Genomic DNA, 19,036 nt, shown 5'->3' with positions numbered 1-19,036 from the left:
GTCTAAGTCAGTGGTTCTCAATCTAATGCCACGACCCCTTAATACAGTGCCTCATGTTGCGGTGACCCCCAACCATAAAATTATTTTCATTGCTACTTCATAACTGTAATGTTACTACTGTTATGAATCATAATGTAAATATCTGATATGCAGGATGCACTTTCATTCACTGGATGAAATTTGGCACAAATACCCAATACCCCCATATTTGAATACTGGTGGGGTTGGGTGGGATTGATTTTGTCATTTGGGAGTTGTAGTTGCAAGGATTTATAGTTCATCTACAAACAAAGAGCATTCTTAACTCCACCAACAATGGAATTGAACCAAACTTGGCACCCAGAACGCCCACGACTAGCAGAAAATACTGGAAGGGTTTGGTGGGCATTGACCTTGAGTTTTTGGAGTTATAGTTCACCTACATCTAGAGAGCACTGTGGACTTGAACAATGATAGCTGTGGACCAAACTTGGCACAAATCCTCAATGTGCCCAAATGTAAACACTGGTGGAATTTAGGGAAAACTAGCTGTACCCTGCCACGCGTTGCTGTGGCCTATAGTAAGAATTTTCGAAGTAGAGGTAGATATCTGGACTATTATGAAAGAGAGGTACCTACCTATTCCTTCCCCTCTTTTTCTTCCCCTTCACCTTTCTCTCCTTGCTTCCTTCTCTACCTTTCTTTAATTCCTTATTTCACTCTTTGGTTTCATCCTTCCTCCTCTCTTTCCTTCCTTCCCTCCCCCTTTCTCTACTTCTTCCTTTGTCTCATATCTTCCTTCACTGTTTTGTTGCTTCTTTCACTTTTGATTTCCTTTTCCCTTCCTTCCCTCCCTACTTCTCTTCTGTCTGGTAGAGTCCCTTCTAACTCTATTCTAGGCATCTATTTAATATAGTAACATATAGTAGTAACATATTATATAGTAATAGATATAACAGTAATATATATAATATAATATAATATTTATGTATTATATAGCAGTATATATAATAGTAATACATATAGTATTGTAATTATATATATGTATATATGTATATACATAGAGATAGAGAGATAGATAGACAGAATATAGATATATACCACCAACCAGTCATCCTGTATCCTCAATATGCCCAAAGGTGAATTCTGGTGGAAATTGGGGGAAATTTGACCTTGGGAGCTGCTTGGATGTCCAGCTCACCTGGAACTGAACTGGGCTCACCCCTTCCTTCCTTCCTTCCTTCGTCCCCAGCACACTCTGCTCTATTAGGGGCAGGGCTTACTGGAGCCCCTTGATGGCGGCACCCAAGGGGAGAGCTGAAGACGGAGAAAGAAGAGAAGGAGGAATGATAGAAGGGAGGGATGAAAGGAAAGAGGAAAGAGAGAAGGAAAGAGGAAAAGGATGAGGGAAAGAGGGAGGGAGGAGAGGAGGCAGGGAAGGCATGAAGGGAGAAAATGGGGGAAGAGAGAAGGAAGGGAGAGAAGGAGGAGGGAGAGAGCCAAGGCTGACTCCAGGCCGTTGCCGGCACAGGCTCCGCCACGTGGAGCTCTCCTGTGTTTGCGAGCGCGCACGCACCCCACCCACCCCATGTCCCAGTACGCATGCCCAGTGGTATCTTCTCCTTTTTTAGGATTTATAAGTTCTTTTTTTGTTTTTTATTATTGATGGTCACACCTTGTATAGTGAAGAGTTTCGTTGCCAAATTTGGTGGGTATTGGCCCAGCGGTTCTTTTGTTTTTAAGCCACTCATTACGACATGAGCATCTATATATATAAATTTGTTAGGGGCATCCAACGAGGAAACAAAACTCAAAAACCCCCCAACGAAACGTAACCAAAATTCCCATGCCCATAACACAACCCACAAGGTACAAACATATCTACTCAAAATGAAAAACAACACAACAACACACTCACAAAACGGCAAAACAACAAAACTCAAAAATCCCCCAACGAAACTTAACCAAAATTCCCATGCCCATAACACAACCCACAAGGTACAAACATATCTACTCAAAATGAAAAACAACACAACACACTCACAAAATGACAAAACAACAAAACTCAAAAATCCCCCAACGAAACTTAACCAAAATTCCCATGCCCATGACACAACCCACAAGGTACAAACATATCTACTCAAAATGAGAAACAACACAACAACACACTCACAAAACGGCAAAACAACAAAACTCAAAAATCCCCCAACGAAACTTAACCAAAATTTCCATGCCCATAACACAACCCACAAGGTACAAACATATCTACGCAAAATGAAAAACAACACAACAACACACTCACAAAACGGCAAAACAACAAAACTCAAAAATCCCCCAACGAAACTTAACCAAAATTCCCATGCCCATAACACAACCCACAAGGTACAAACATATCTACTCAAAATGAAAAACAACACAACAACACACTCACAAAACGGCAAAACAACAAAACTCAAAAATCCCCCAACGAAACTTAACCAAAATTCCCATGCCCATAACACAACCCACAAGGTACAAACATATCTACTCAAAATGAAAAACAACACAACAACACACTCACAAAATGGCCAAAGAATAAAACTAAAAAAAAACCCCAACGAAACTTAACCAAAATTCCCATGCTCATAACACAACCCACAAGGTACAAACATATCTACTCAAAATGAAAAACAACACAACAACACACTCACAAAATGACAAAACAACAAAACTCAAAAATCCCCCAACGAAACTTAACCAAAATTCCCATGCCCATAACACAACCCACAAGGTACAAACGTATCTACTCAAAATGAAAAACAACACAACAACACACTCACAAAACGGCAAAACAACTGAGCATGCGCATTGGCGCCCAGCCGCAAGTTCCCTGGCGCGTGCACATGCCCTTCCGGCCAACGTTCCCTCTGCGGAAACCATGCCCACTCCAAGCCCCGCCGCACCGCTTCCCGCACGCACACACACCCCTGCCGCACACACACACACAACCCCACACTCCATTGCTCCCCCCGCCGCCGCACACACACACGCAACCCCACACTCCATCACTTCCCCCGCTGCCGCACGCACACACGCAACCCCACTCCCCCCCCCACCGCACACACACACGCAACCCCACGCTCCATCACTCCCCCCGCCGCCGCACGCACACACACAACCCCACTCCCCCCGCCGCCGCACACACACACACAACCCCACGCTCCATCACTCCCCCCCGCCGCCGCACACACACATGCAACCCCACACTCCATCACTCCCCCCGCCGCTGCACACACACACGCAACCCCACGCTCCATCACTCCCCCACCCCAATCTTACCTCCTTTTACTTCACGCCCCCTCCAAACCCCACCCCGCCCCTTCCCGCCCTGTCAAAATCTAGGAAAGACAGGAAGGAAAGAAGGAAGAAAGAGAAAGGGAGGTAAAGAAAAAGGGGGAAGGAAGGAAAGTTAGAGAAAGAAGGAAGAAGAAAAGGAAAGATGGAAGGAAAGAAAAGAGAGACAGCAGAAAAGAAAGAAAAAGGGGGAAGGAAGGAAAGAGATAGAGAAAGAAGAGGAGAAGGAAAGATGGGAGGGAAGGAAGGAAGGAAGGAGGGAAAGAAGGAGAGAACGAGGGAAGATTGGCCACAGCAACACGTGGCGGGTAAAGGTTGTTATTTCTATTATTATTATGATGATGCTATTGTTCCTCTGAGACCCTTTTAGGGGGAATGGGAGAGGTGTCAGGTCCCAGAGGCAATGCATTGCATTATTGTTATTGTTATGATGGTGGTAAAATAAAAGGAAATAAAAAGTGAAAGAAGGAAGCAAACAGGGAGGGAAGAAAGGCAAAGGAAGAAAGGGGGAGGGAATGAAGGAAAGAGAGAAGGATGAAACCAAGTAGTGAAAGAAAGAAAGAGGTAGAGAAGGAAGAAAGGAGAGAAAGGGGGAGGAAAAGGGGGAAGGAATAGGTAGGGACCTCTCTTTCATAATAGTCCAGATATCTACCTCAACTTTGATAAGTTTTACTATAGGCCACAGCAACGCGTGGCAGGGCACAGCTAGTTTATATATATATAGATAGATACACCTTAACATTTGGGAGCTGTAGTTGCTGGGATTTATAGTTCACCTACAATCAAAGCGCATTTGGAACTCCACCAACGATAGAATTGGGCCAAACTTGGCACACAGAACCCCGATGACCAACTGAAAATACTGTGTTTTCTAATGGTCTTTGGTGATCCCTCCGACAACCCCTCACGACCCCCCCCCCCAGGTTGAGAAACACTGGCCTAAGTAAAGTAAGTAAAAAAGTGGTGCTAAACTGCATTAACGGTACAGTGGAGATGCACCCTTAGCTAAGTATTGGAAGGCACACACAAGGAAAGGCACACTTCTGTCGTTCTGTCCAAAGAGAAAGGAACAAAAACACTCAGATTTATTTGCAGTATATAAAAAAAGAAGTTTCAAAAGGTGCAAGGATCTGTGACAAAGTTGCATCTGATTGATTTGCAAGCACATAGTCTCGGATCCCGTCTTGCAGCAACAGAGGGAATGCATACAAACATATCTCGAAACTGTTTGGAAAGGAATGTTACGATGCGCGGATCAAATCAGCAGCTCAGGTTTGGGTCTGAAATAGTTGCCAAGGGAGTCCGGATTTTCCTCCCATTGAGACACCTTTCTGTCCATTTTGGTCCCCGTTTAGGGTAGTGCAAAAGAAACCTTAATGAAACCGACCAATAAAATCCAGGCATTTCCATATTTTCGCATCCCCTCCTCCCCTTGCATCAGTACAATCCTTTAAAAATGTTATCTTTCCCTTTTTTCGTTGTTGCAAAATCAACTAAATATATATGTACAATATTCTCCCTCTTCATAGAAAACCCTTCTTTTCTTATTCACAAATATATAAATGTATATATAAATATATATATATATAGCGGTGACAATCGGGGCCATAAGTTACGAAACAAATGCAAAGGGGGTTTTATACTCGGAGACCAACTTTGTCCATAATTTGGTCCAGAATGGCTATAGACATTCCTTGATTACAATTTCTCCATAGGATTGCAGTGAGTTTTCCGGGCTGTATAGTCATGTTCCAGAAACATTCTCTCCTGACGTTTCGCCCACATCTATGGCAGGCATCCTCTCATAGATGTGGGTGAAACATCAGGAGGGAATGCTTCTGAAACATGGTGATACAGCCCGGAAAACTCACAGCAACCCAGTGATTCCGGCCATGAAAGCCTTTGACAACACATTTTCCCCGATAGTGTGTGATTCTATTATGGTGAACTTTATGTTGATTTTTTTTTGCATTGAGCAGTGTGTCAACATACTTGTGTTTTCACCTATCCAGTTATAACCAGGTCTTCCAGCCATTGCCCTGTTGCCGCCTCAGTACCAGGTTCAATCCCATCAACATAACTGGGCAACCAAAGAACATTGACATCCAGGACAACTTTTTGTATCCATGTTCATCTTGCCAAGGTTCTTCAACCCAAGAGAAGCTTGATATTGATGTGCAGAGGATGAGAAGTGGAAGGGGATGTTTTCTGACACTTACTGATGATGGAAACATTGGAAAGCAAGGGTTGAATGCTTAATGTTGCATTTGAGATGTCCCATAGGCCTTGGGTAGCCACTGATCTCCAACTCGGAGGTCAAGGTTCGTCAACCCAGTTTGAAGAACCCAAGAGAAGCTCGAGATTGGCATGAGACATGCAGAGGATGAGAAGTGGAAGTGGATGTTTTCTGAAGCTTACTGATGATGGAAACGTCAGAAAGCAAGACTTGGATGTCAGTGTTCCATTTGAGATGTCCCATAGGCCTTGGGTGGCCAGTGATCTTCAACTTGGAGGTCCAGGTTCTATAACCCAGTTTGAAGAAGTCAAGGGAAGCTTGGCATGAGACATGCAGAGGATCAGAAGTGTAAGGAGATGTTTTCTGAAGCTTACTGATGATGGAAACGTCGGAAAGCAACAGCTGGGTGCTCAGTGTTGTATCTGAGATGTCAGGCAGGCCTTGGGTGGCCACTGATCTCCAACTTGGAGGTCAAGGTTCATCAACCCAGTTTGAAGAACCCAAGAGAAGCTCAAGATTGACATGAGACGTGCAGAAGATAAGAAGTGGAAGGAGATGTTTTCTGAAGCTAATGTCAGAAAGTAATAGTTAGATGCTCAATGTTGCATTTGAGATGTCCCATAGGCTTTGGGTGGCCACTGAGCTCCAACTTGGAGGCTTTTCCTTCATCGCAAGGCATTCTTTAAAGAAAGTAGAGATGATGTTCCAAGAGACTCTGGTGAGTTTTGAGTGGCATCCTATACACCGGTGGTTCCCAACCTCCAGGTGTTTTGGTCTTCAGCTCCTACAGTTCCTAAGAGTTGGTAAGCTGGCTGGGATTTCTGGGAGTTCAAAGTCCAAAACACCTACCTGGAAGCTGAAAGGTTGGTAACCACTACCAGGTAGGTCTCAGGAAAATTAACAAGGTCACATTTCTGCGGGAGGCCCTTCAGCAGTCTTTCTCAGAGCAACGGTTTGAAGACGATTTGTCAGACGCAGAAGTTAATGAGAGTCAAGTTAATGAGAGTGTAGATAGTGCTTTTGTAAACAGAGACAAAGTGTTCTGGCACAAAGAAGATCAGTTCATTTACAGGAAAAGAGAGATAAGAAACCTTCATCTGGAGGTAAGGTGAAGAGAAATGCATTCCTTTGGGTTTTGGGATCTGGAAAAGCCTTATATTGATTCATGGGAAAGAGTTGCCTCAGTTGGGTCAACGTTGGAATTTCATGACGGTCTTGCTCTCAAGTGTTCTTAGTTTCATGCACCAAGTTTTTTCGAAGCTTCTATTTGTGTTTTGGATTTTTCATGCTATCTTGTTTCATGGATTCTTGTGCCTGGTTTCATGGATTGTTGTTCCAATTGATCTTATTTTGCCTTGAAGCTCATGAACTATCCTTTGTTTTGGGAACTTTACAATTTTTGCTCATTTTACTGCTTTGCCTACTTATGGTGTTTAAGGTCAGAGGTGTAACTGCTCTGGTGTTTTTTCCAGTCCTCATCCCATGACACTTTTTTCCAGTTCTCATCCCATTGGGGTGATGGGACACTTTCATAAGGAGATCTCCAAGATGATGGAAAGTATCTAGGTCAAGAAGGCACCAGGTAACTGGGGTTTTGCTTTGTGCCCAGTTGGTAGGTATGTGGAAGACTGTCCCAGACATCCTTCAGGCCATATGTATAAATTCCTGTCTAGTTTAGATTTCTCATGGTGGTGCCAACTCATATATCCCATTCCTCAAGTTCACATTCTCACCTGGGATGGAGGAGTTATTACCCAAGCAACATTCAGGTAAGACTACAGTTGATTTGGCACATGTGGTGTTAAGGACAAGGCGGATAGATAGAGCAACTCAACTCAAAGCTTTCTTCTCAGGCTTCAGCAAAGTCCAGCTACTCTTCTGCACCTCTAAGATGTTGACGTTCACCAAAGTCTCTCAAGAAGCTCATGACTGCCCTGGAAAAGCATGGTACCATTGAGAATGCCATCATCCTCATGGAGAGAACCTGAGGATGCCTCTTTCCTCCGTGTTTATCCCTTACTCATCCTTTTCTAGAAGAAGAGACTCCATCCGAGTTGATCTTCTGCCACTTCTCCATTTTTATTAATTCATCCTCAACCCAAATGTCTCTAATGGATAGGTCACCAAACGAAGCAATTGCTCAAGCTTTCTTCTCAAGCTTGAGCAAGGTCCAGCTACCTTGCCACACCGTGAAGATCTCAGGGTCCAAAGTGCCTTGAGATGTTCCAGACTTCCTTGGAATGTATGTAATGCCATCACCCTTATGGCCAAAGATCCCAGGAGAAAATATGAGGACTCCCCCTTTCCTTCATGTTCACCCCTTACTCTTATCTTCTCTCATTTCCCCTTGCATAGAAGGCGTTTTGCTTGAGTCCAACCTCTACCAAGAGGACCCCAAGTGGAACAACAGTGAAGCCATCTGGTCTCCCCTCGGATGCTCTCGGCACACATGACCCAACATGAAACATTGTTCGAACCTCTTATGTACAAATAAGACTAGCCCCGAGGAGCAGCACAACCTCTCCCAACCCACTCGCTCACAGAAGCGTGTCCATGCCTCTTGGGGTCACGCATGTGAGCTCGTGCCCCCACCCACACTTTTTCGGAGACCAGAAGTGGGGCCCACCAGAGCCTTCCCCATCTCATGTCTAAAGGTTAGTGCTGAGGAGAGGGACAGTCACTTGGTGCCCCAGGGACAGGGAGAGGATGCTCGGCAAGACATCGTTTCCCGGCGTCTGCGGACGGCGTCTGCGGATCCGATGGTCATTGCACCACTTCCTCCTCCACGTAGGTCGAAGGAAACCAGCCGATCTGCAGGGGAAATAAAAGAAAGGGGCACCGATGGACATTTTTCCACAGATATATATATATAAACCTCACTTGCCTAGTTTCCAATAGACCTCACAACCTCTGAGGATGCCTACCATAGATGTGGATGAAACGTCAGGAGAGAATGCTTCTGGAACATGGCCAGACAGCCCAGAAAACTCAGAGCAACCCAATGATTCCAGCAACACATTATTATTATTATTATTATTATTATTATTATTATTCCATACACAACATGATTAGTACACAGCAAACAAGATCACTATTGGATCACATGTCGGACCCTTCCCAAGTGTCTAGGACTGTGTGATGTATGTAGATTCGAGTCAGGTGGCCTTTTGCAGCTGATAGATGGTGATTTTGTCAGCGCTGATTGTTTTCAAGTGCAGGCCAAGGTCTTTAGGCATTGCACCCAATGTGCTGATTGTTTTTAAGCACTGGCCAAGGTCTTGAGGGACTGCACCCAGAGTGCCGATTGTTTTTAAGCGCTGGCCAAGGTCTTGAGGGACTGCACCCAGAGTGCCGATTGTTTTTAAGTGCTGGCCAAGGTCTTGAGGGACTGCACCCAGAGTGCCGATTGTTTTTAAGCACTGGCCTAGGTCTTGAGGCACTGCACCCAATGTGCTGAATGTTTTTAAGCGCTGGCCTAAGTCTTGAGGCACTGCACTCAGTGTGCCAATTGTTTTTAAGCGCTGACCAAGATCTTTAGGCACTGCACCCAGTGTACTGATTGTTTTTAAGTGCTGGCCAAGATCTTGAGGCACTGCACCCAATGTGCCAATCATTACTGAGACCCTCTTGATTGGTTTTGCCAGGGTCTTTGCAGTTCTATCTTTAAATCCTCATATCGTTTCAGTTTTTCCAGTTACTTCTCGTCAATCGTGCTGTCACCTGGGATTGCAACATCGACGATCCATACTTTGTGTTGTGGTTGTGGTTGTTATTATTATTATAATTATCATTATTATTATTATTATTATTATTATTATTATTATATGTATTTATACTCCACTTAATCTTTCCCATATAACAGACACATTGAGACTGGCTCAAAAGAAGGAGCAAACCTACCCTCCCGTTGGTCTCGCCTTTCCACCAGCCCTGGTCGCCGCCGATCCGGCTGTAGATTTTCACCACGTCCCCTTCTCTCAAGGAGAGCTCCCGCATGTCCCTCGCCGCAAAGTTGTACCTCGCTACGGCCGTCCCGATGACCCGAGGTGTGAATACTGTGGGGAAAGGATTGGGGAGGGAATTAGGATGCAGTTAGGAAAACAAAGGATGTCACCAAGGAGCAGAAAAGGACTGTTGCTATTCATACCCACAGAGTGGAATCATAGTGGAAATGGAGAAATTACACTGTTTAACCGGTATTGCACCACTTGACATGGTCGCTTCTGAACCTGACACATAGAAGATGGCTTTGAAAGGCAGCAGATCACAGGAGCTGTCTTCATAGACCTGTCAGCAGCCTATGATACTGTGAACCACCGCCTCCTCCTGAGAAAAATGTATAATATCACAAAGGATTATTACCACCTCACCCGCCTCATAGGAAACCTGCTACAAAACAGGAGCTTTCTTGTTGAGTTCCAGGGCTAGAGAAGCAGATGGCGGAAACAGAAGAACGGCCTGCCTCAGGGGAGCGTGCTTGCTCCATCCATGTTCAACATCTACACAAATGACCAGCCACTGCCAGAAGGGACAGAGAGTTTCATCTATGCTGATGATCGTGCCATTACCGCTCAAGCAAGGAGCTTTGAGATGTTTGAACAGAAGCTCTCCAAAGCTCTAGGTGCTCTTACTGCCTATTACAGGGAAAACCAGCTGATCCCCAACCCATCTAAAACACAGACATGTGCTTTTCATCTCAAGAACAGAGAAGCATCCCGAGCTCTGAGGATCACCTGGGAAGGAATCCCATTGGAGCATTGCAGCGCACCCAAATACCTGGGAGTCACTCTGGACCGTGCGCTGACCTACCAGAAGCACTGCCTGAATATCAAGCAAAAATGGGTGCTAGAAACAATATCATACGAAAGCTGACTGGCACAACCTGGGGATCACAACCAGACACAGTGAAGACATCTGCCCTTGCGCTATGCTACTCTGCTGCTGAGTATGGATGCCCAGTGTGGAACACATCTCACCACGCTAAAACAGTGGATGTGGCTCTTAATGAGACATGCTGCATCATTACAGGGTGTCTGCGCCCTACACCACTGGAGAAATTACACTGTTTAGCCCGTATTGCACCACCTGACATCCGCCGGGAAGTAGCAGCCAATAGTGAAAGGACCAAGGCAGTGACTTCTCCAGCTCATCCCTTCTTTGGGTATCAGCCAGCACGTCAATGACTTAAATCAAGAAATAGTTTTCTAAGATCTACAGAGAACACCTCAGCAAGCGAGAGTCCAAAAGTGGCAGGCTTAAACCCAGAACCTCAATCAATGGCTGATACTAAATGACAGACTCCCCCCTGGGTGACTTGGAAGGCGCTGAGCAGACTGCGCTCTGGCACCACGAGATGCAGAGCCAACCTCAAGAAATGGGGCCACAAAGTGGAATCCACGACATGCGAGTGTGGAGAAGAGCAAACCACTGACCACCTGCTGCAATGCAACCCGAGCCCTGCTACATACACAATGGAGGACCTTCTTATAGTAACACCAGAGGCACTCCAAGTGGCCAGATACTGGTCAAAGGACATTTAATCAAGTACCAAGCTTGCAAACTTTGTGTTTTGTTTGTTTGTCTGTTTGTTAAAAAATGCAATACAACCGTTTGCTTTGCTCCTGACATGATAAATAAAAAATAAATAAATAGTGGGAATGGACTCCAAATTATGTCCCCCCCCCCAAACCATACGCAAACATCTCCAATCTTTGGTCCCACTTGGTTTGGACTTCTGGGAACTGAAGTCCAAAACACCCAGAGGACCAAAGTCAGAACGCATAGCTGCCGCTCTTTCAACCACCAACAGGGGTCGCCTTTTCCCCATTGAAAGATGGATGCTCTTTGCTTTGCTTACACACACACATGCATATATATATATATATATATATATAATACTAGCAGTCCCCTGCCACACGTTGCTGTGGCCCAGTCTGGTGATCTGGAAAATAAAGTAATGAGAAAATGTTGGTTTCTAATATATGTATTTTCTTTATGTTTGTGGGTAAACAGAATTTCTTGCTGTTTCTTTGTCAGTGTTGATGTGGAGATTGTCTGGTTTGCCTACTCTAGAACATGCAACATATCATTGTCCTTCTTTAGGGGTCCCTTTCAAATCTATGTTACTATATCTGTTATGTACATATATGTGTTTGTGTGAATGGCTGGATGACCCTTTGTCAGGAGTTTTCTTGCCCTGGTGAAGGGAGATGGGCTGGATGGCCTTAAGGCAGCATTTCTCAACCTGGGAAGTCAAGAACCCGGGGTGGGGGGGTTCACCAGGGGGGTGTCAGAAGGGTCACCAAAGACCACCAGAAAACACAGTATTTTCTGTTGGTCATGGGGGCTCTGTGTGGGATGTTTGGCCCAATTCCATCGTTGATGGAGTTCAGAATGCTCCTTGATTGTAGGTGAACCATAAATCCCAGCAACTACAACTCCCAAATGTCAAGGTCTATTTCCCCTAAACTCCATCTGTGTTCATATTTGGGCATATTGAGTATTCGTCTCAAGTTTGGTCCAGATCCATCAATGTTTGAGTCCACCGTGCTCTCGAGACGTAGGAGAACTACAACTCCAAAAATCAAGGTCAATGCTCACCAAACCCTTCCAGTGTTTTCTGTTAGTCATGGGAGTCCTGTGTGCTAAGTTTGGTTCAATTCCATCATTGGTGGAGTTCAGAATGCAATTTGATTGTAGGTCAACTATAAATCCCAGCAACTACAACTCCCAAATGTCAAGGTCTATTTTACACAAACTCCATCATTGATCACATTTGGGCCTATTGAGTACTCATGCCAAGTTTGGTCCAGATCCATCATCGTTTGAGTCCACAGTGCTCTGTGGATATAGGTGAACTACAACTCCAAAACTCAAGCTCAATGCCCACCAAACCCTTCTAGTGTTTTCTGTTGGTCATGAGGGTTCTGTGTGGGATGTTTGGCCCAATTCCACCGTTGGAAGGGTTCGGAATGCTTCTTGATTGTAGGTGAACTATAAATCCCAGCAACTACAACTCCCAAATGTCAAGGTCTATTTCCCCCAAACTCCATCTGTGTTTATATTTGGGCCGATTAACTACTCGTGTCACGTTTGGTTTGATTCCATCATTGGTGGAGTTCAGAATGCTCTTTGATTATAGGTGAACTATACATCCCATCAACAACAACCCCCAAATGATAAAAATCATAATTTTTGAGTGATGGTCACTCCGTGTGTTGTGAGACGTTTTGTTGCCAAATTTGGTGTGATTTCGTTCATTGGTTCTTTTGTTTTTAAACCACTCATTACGACATGAGCATTTTTATATATATAGATGTAGGGAAGGTATGTATACGTACGGATAGACATGCATACACAGACACATATACCTGACCAGAAAGGAGTGGAGGAATTCTGAGAAGTGAAGTTGTGACTCTGAGGGCTGAGAAAGGAAAAATTGTAGGAAGCGCAGGCAGCTGGAGAAGGGTGAAACGAAGCAGCAGGAGCCAAACGAAAAGAACAAGGGACGGGGAGGAGAGGAAGAAAGGGAAGGTTAAAACAGGAGATTGACGGAGAAGGGAAGAAGTCAACAAGGCAGCCAACTCCGTGAAGCAAACACAAAGCATGCAGTGGCTCTAATTTTTTAAGACCCCAATGGTGTGTGAATCAAAAACTCAAGTCCCTCCGTCCCTCTATACCTCCCAGAATCCCCCACTAAGAGATCCACTAGTTGCCCAAATGCCTCCAGGTTGTGCCCAAATTGTGCCCATTCCGCTTCCCTTATTTGTCATGCCTTGTATAGATTGGAAACCTATGGGATGAGAAGTGTTGAATTAACAATATGTAAGCCAGGTTGTTGTAGGTTTTTCGGGCTATATGACCATGCTCTAGAAGCATTCTCTCTTGATGTTTCGCCTGCATCTACAGCAAGCATCTACGGCAAGCATCCTCAGAGGTTGTGAGGTTCATATAGCCCAAAAAACCTACAACAACCCAGTGATTCCAGCCATGAAAGCCTTCGACAATAATATGCAAGCCATTGTGACAATCTTTGTGGCCCATCAACGGGTAGAATAAAGCCAATCATAATAATACGAATGCAGATGACGTACTATTCATCATAATAGATCCCAGAACAGTGCGGATGCATTGCTTATGAAACAGGAAGGGTTTCTCATCAAATCTCTTTCCAGTCACCTCCATATTCTTCAACCAAAACTAACTGGGCCTTTGGTACACATTACACATATTTTTATGCCACTGGGCTATAATACGGCAGGATTCACACTCGTCAAAGATGGACTCTAATATCTTCTTATTACCTGGTGATCGTGTCAAGGTTCTGGATGCAACGCGTTCCCTAGATTTGTAAGGATACTTCAGTGTCGTGTCCAGTTGTTTGAAGCTCTCCTTCAAGGAATGGGTTTGATAGTATTCAACGAGTTCCTACATGGGGCAGAGCAAAACCCAAGAGCTTAATCATAGCCAACGAGAAACGAACGATCCGCAAAGCTGACATTCATAAAAACACACCATACCAAAAGGCTTTCAAATTTTTTGGCTTCGGTGATGTGGATCCAATTGTCCTTCTCCACCACCTTGATGTGCTTCACTTCGTCGTTAAACCTGGTGAGGAAATAAAGGGAATTCAGGGAGATCGGGAACAGATGGGGGAGGAATTCCCACCTCGCTTCTATCCTCCAAATGGCCGGAACAAAGCAGCCAAATGTGAAATAGCTGGCAAAGGCAACTGAGCATGGGCCGATGCACTCTTGGCAAAAGCGAACGCATATGAGAAGAAACTCTCTCGAAATAGGGGGCTGGAGGAGAGTTTCACAAATAAATACCACAGAGTGTTAAAAGACAAGTGAACGAGCCCTAGAGGAAATCAGGGATGCGCTCATACTGTAAGGGAACTCACTTACTTAATGCTGATAGCGAAACGTTCAGCTTCTGCCGGTCTCTCGCGGATCAGGTACGTCCCACTGGAGTGCAACTTGAGGAGGTTGTCTGTCTGCTGCCTCTCCATATTGCCTGCAAACCTAAAAGGGGGAAATACACTCCTTATCGGAACGACACCCGTATTTGTCCCAATGCTGCCCACTTGTATCTCACAAGTTTGGGCCAAGTTGAGTCCTTAGCCCATTTTTGTGAACTACAGAAAACGGGGTCTACCATTGAATCATGCTGGTGGACCAAAAAATGCCTAAAGACATGTTTTCTCTAGAACTCAATGACAAAACTAGACCACAGAGTCATACTTGAGGGTCTAGCAATTTCTAGAGCTTGTGGTCAGATTCCAAGTGATCAGGTGAGGAGGAAGGGGATGTTGGGACAGAGTCAGAGAACCCTCCTATGAACCCTCCAGGAACTGAGGAGGCCCTGCTCTCGATCCCGCCTGCTTCACATGCACGTTTGGTGGAGATGAGAGACAGGGTCTTCTCTGTGGTAGCCCCTCAGCTGTGGAACTCCCTGCCTAGGGATAGAAGATCAGCCCCCTCCCTCCTGACCTTTCAAAAATGAGTGAAAACCTGACTCTCTGAGCAAGCGTTTGGAACCACAGCATGACCAGAAAAACTCAAATCGGACAATGAACTAGGAACGGCTAAGATGATGGAATGAATAAGGATTTGAACAAGAAGACATAGTTTTTATCATTTTTATTATTCATTGTTTTTATGGTTTTTAAATGTATTGTGATGTTTTTGCTTTTTATTGATGTATGTATTTTTATATATGGCATCTAATTGTGGCCGATTACGCCACCCTGAGTCGCCTTCGGGCTGATATGGGTGGGATACAAATGTTGTAAATAAAATAAATAAATAAACCCAGAGGAGACTGGAAGTGACCCATAGAGATATGTTTTAGAATCACCTGGTGATTCCCAAGATAACACTAAAGGTGAGATCCTTTCCCATGGGAACCTGCCAGAAGTGCAGACTGAGGGAAATTGGAGAGATGAATGTTTGTCAAGGTCAAAGAGATTGGAGTTGAGACAATAGGGCCTGCAGCTAAGGACTCGCTTCTCCAAGCAATTTAGACATAAGGAGCGGGAAGGCAGGTGCAGGAAAAATGATATCATGGGAGGGATCCTGGCTTTTTAAAAGTGCTTCTTTGTGAGAGCATTGCTGCATTCAGGTAAAGAACTCTGTTTCATGGACCTTGGAATTCATGTACTCAAGTTTCAAAGCTGTTCCCTGGTCTTGTGAGGCATAGTTTTGCCTGCCTTGGATTTATGTGCCTTGTTTTGAATATCTCAGTGGAATTAGTTTAGAGACTTTCTTGGATTTTTGGTCTGTGGGCTTTTATGGAAATAACCTACTGAATTTTACTTCCTTTTAAAATATTTGCTTGCTTTTCATATATCCAGCATATCCATACACTCTGCATTTAATAAACTCTTACATTGGATCATCTGTATAGTGTGTGGTTTGTAGTGAAAAGATGCTTCAGGGTCATAGCACAACAGAGATAAACTATTAATCAAATCTGTGAATAACAACTCCACAAAAACAAAATCTAACTGTAGCACAGGTTAAACATCTCATATCCCTTTGATAATCCTTTCTCGGTTCTTACAGATGCACTCACCAAGGGTAAGCTGAGTAGTCCATTTCTCGCGAGGAAGGCCGGGAAATGGGAGGCTACGGTAAAGAAAATAGAGAATATTACCGTCTAATTAGGTGATATATCATAAAGAATGGCTTTTTCTGGCAGCAAGCGTGTCCAACTATTTTTACGAGTGATTAGCTGCAAAGTGAGCAAGGACAAGAGAAGAGAAAAGTAGCCTCCCTGCCCCCTACACCGTTGATCATTGGAAGAAAAATCAGATCCATAGATTGGGGCATGTCAACGAAAGGAGCACTGGGTTTCAACACAAGACTAGAGGAAGGCCAAGGGACTTATTTCAGCCCAAGGGTCACATTAAATTACAGATAAATCCTTGAAAGCCACATGGTGGTCTACCTAGCCTGGAATTAGGTCCACCCCCCAAGTATTCTTACCCTTGCATCCACGGGACAGGGCTTCACCAACGAACTGGGGAAATATCCAGACTTCTTGGACAAGATGAGCCGTCCCTGAAATGAAGATATGGAAACCATCAGGGTAGGAAAATCACAGAATCATAAAACTGGAGGAGAACCCCAAAGAAGGACACTCACAGAATCACAGAGCTGAAGAAGAACCCCAAGGAAGGAGACTAATAGAATCACAAAGTTGGGGAACCCCAAGAATTGCAGGATAGGAGACTCATAGAATCACAGAGCTGAACCTCAAGGTGGGAGACTCATAGAATCACAGAGTTGGAGAAGAACCCCAAGCTAGGAGATTAATAGAATCACAGTTGGAGAAGAACCCCAAGGTAGGTGACTCATAGAATCACAGAGTTAGAGAACCCTAAGAATCCCAGGAAAGGAGACTCATAAAATCACAGAGAAGAACCCCAAGGATAGGAGACTCATAGAATCACAGAGTTAGAGAAGAATCCCAAGATAGGAGATTAATAGAACCATGAAGTTGGAAGAGAACCCCAAGGTAGGAGACTCATAATATCACAGAGAAGAACCCCAAGGATAGGAGACTCATAGAATTACAGAGTTAGAGAAGAACCCTAAGGTAGGAGACTCATAGAATCACAGAGTTAGAGAAGAATCCCAAGATAGGAGATTAATAGAACCATGAAGTTGGAAGAGAACTCCAAGGTAGGAGACTCATAAAATCACAGAGGAGAACCCCAATAACTCCAGAATAGGAGACTCATAGAATCGCACAGTTAGGGAAGAACCCCTAGGTAGGAAACTTGTACAATCACAGAGTTGGAGAACCCCAAGAATCCCAGGATGTGAGACTCATAGAATCACGGAGTTGAACCCCAAGGTAGGAGACTCATAGAATCACAGATTTGGAGGAGAACCCCAAGGTAGGGGACTCAGAATTGCAGTTGGAGAAGAATCCAAAGAACCCCAAGATGGGAGATTCATAGAATCACAGTGGGAGAAGAACCCCAGAATAGGATAGAATCACAGAGTTGGAGGAGAACTTCAAGGCAGGAGACTCGTAAAATCACAAAATTGGAGAACCCGAAAAAATTCAGCATAGGAGACTCATAGAATTGCAGAGTTGGAGAAGAACCCTAATGACTTCCGTGCAGTTATGGGGCAGAAAGCTTATCCCTCTTAGACACTAAGGTTCTCAGTGGATGAAATCTATGGTACGCTGAGAACATTGTTGCTTCAGGTTGTCCCACTTGTAGGTATCAACGTGTCCTGTCTCCTTCCCATCGCCCTATTCCTTTCTTCCCAATTAGAAATATGTGCCCATGGAAAACCTGATCCATCCCGGAGCCTTGCACTCACCTCCCACCATTGTGAGTCCGGATCCCCTCTGAGCAGCTCTATGACCTCTCCGATTTGGAAAGTCAACACAGGTTTCCCAGGAGGTGCCGGGTTTCCGTGATAATTCTGAACGGCCACCATTTTGGGACCTGAAATGGAGAAGGGAGAGCTGAATCCCCGTTTCTCCGGAGGAGAGGAGGATAAGTTTCGAGTCGCAAATAAACCAACTCGCAAATCTTTCTATATAAAATGTCAGCCTGCGTATGTTTTCGCTCGCAAAACTCAAAAAGTAGTTGGTCGATTGACTTGACATTTTGACACAATGTTGTATTCCAATATGTGCATGTATTTGGAGTAAAATGAAATTTTGACACAACGTTGCATTCAAATACATGCAGCCTGGGAAAAGACAAAGTGGAATCTGTGATGCCCAAAGCAGCCACTCGCAGCCTAGCTTTCATTTTACCTCAGCAGTATAAGAAATGAAAACTGAGCTCTAGCAACCAATTGCTGCGCTGCTTTCCTTTTACCTCAGCAGTAAAAGAATTAACAATCTATCATAGAACAGCTTTCATTTTACCTCAGCAGCAGCAGAAGAAATAACAACCAATCATGGCACAGCTTTCATTTTACCTCAGCAGTATAAGAAATGAAAACTGAGCTCTAGCAACCAATTGCTGCACTGCTTTCCTTTTACCTCAGCAGTAAAAGAATTATCAATCTATCATAGAACAGCTTTCATTTTACTCAGCAGCAGGAGAGGAAATAGCAACCAATCATGGCACAGCTTTCATTTTACCTCAGCAGTATAATGAAAACTGAGCTCTAGCAACCAATTGCTGTGCTGCTTTCCTTTTACCTCAGCAGTAAAAGAATTATCAACCTATTACAGAACAGCTTTCATTTTACCTCAGCAGCAGCAGAAGAAATAACAATCAATCATGGCACAGCTTTCATTTTACCTCAGCAGTAGAAGAAAAACCAAGCAGTCACAGGCAGGGTACTGAATTGAATGATGTGTTCTCTCAGTTTGCAACAATACTTTTATTTAGTGTCTCATTCATTTCATATCAGACTGAGCCACAGCAAAGCGTGGTCGGGTTTAGCTAGTACTTAATATACCTGTCAGCAGCTGTATTAAACAATGTGCAAAAGCACATCCATTGCT

The 19,036-nt window shown here is 44.3% G+C and overlaps 1 protein-coding gene across 4 annotated transcripts in view; it reads right to left on the bottom strand.

Moving 5' to 3' along the window:
* Positions 1–4,361: 4,361 nt before the first annotated feature.
* Positions 4,362–19,036, bottom strand: part of VAV2 (vav guanine nucleotide exchange factor 2) — a 130,345-nt gene continuing 115,670 nt past the window's right edge. For 2 of the 4 annotated variants that reach the window (XM_060757461.2, XM_060757463.2), the window contains 9 exons: positions 17,890–18,017; positions 16,537–16,611; positions 16,124–16,176; positions 14,455–14,571; positions 14,068–14,155; positions 13,852–13,975; positions 12,919–13,005; positions 9,449–9,603; positions 4,362–8,359 (listed from right to left, as the gene is read on the bottom strand). In XM_060757461.2, the coding sequence (XP_060613444.2) occupies positions 8,312–8,359; positions 9,449–9,603; positions 12,919–13,005; positions 13,852–13,975; positions 14,068–14,155; positions 14,455–14,571; positions 16,124–16,176; positions 16,537–16,611; positions 17,890–18,017 (875 nt within the window). In that variant the 3' untranslated portion in view covers positions 4,362–8,311. The remainder of the gene's footprint in view (positions 8,360–9,448; positions 9,604–12,918; positions 13,006–13,851; positions 13,976–14,067; positions 14,156–14,454; positions 14,572–16,123; positions 16,177–16,536; positions 16,612–17,889; positions 18,018–19,036) is intronic. The other 2 variants (XM_067471823.1, XM_060757465.2) reach the window with 1 other exon arrangement.

The sequence above is a fragment of the Anolis sagrei genome, chromosome 11 (genome assembly GCF_037176765.1).
Source record: "Anolis sagrei isolate rAnoSag1 chromosome 11, rAnoSag1.mat, whole genome shotgun sequence".
Classification (NCBI taxonomy): Eukaryota; Metazoa; Chordata; class Lepidosauria; order Squamata; family Dactyloidae; genus Anolis; species Anolis sagrei.
The sequence above is the reverse complement of the archived record's forward strand: the minus strand, read 5'-3'. Positions and strand labels throughout refer to the sequence as shown.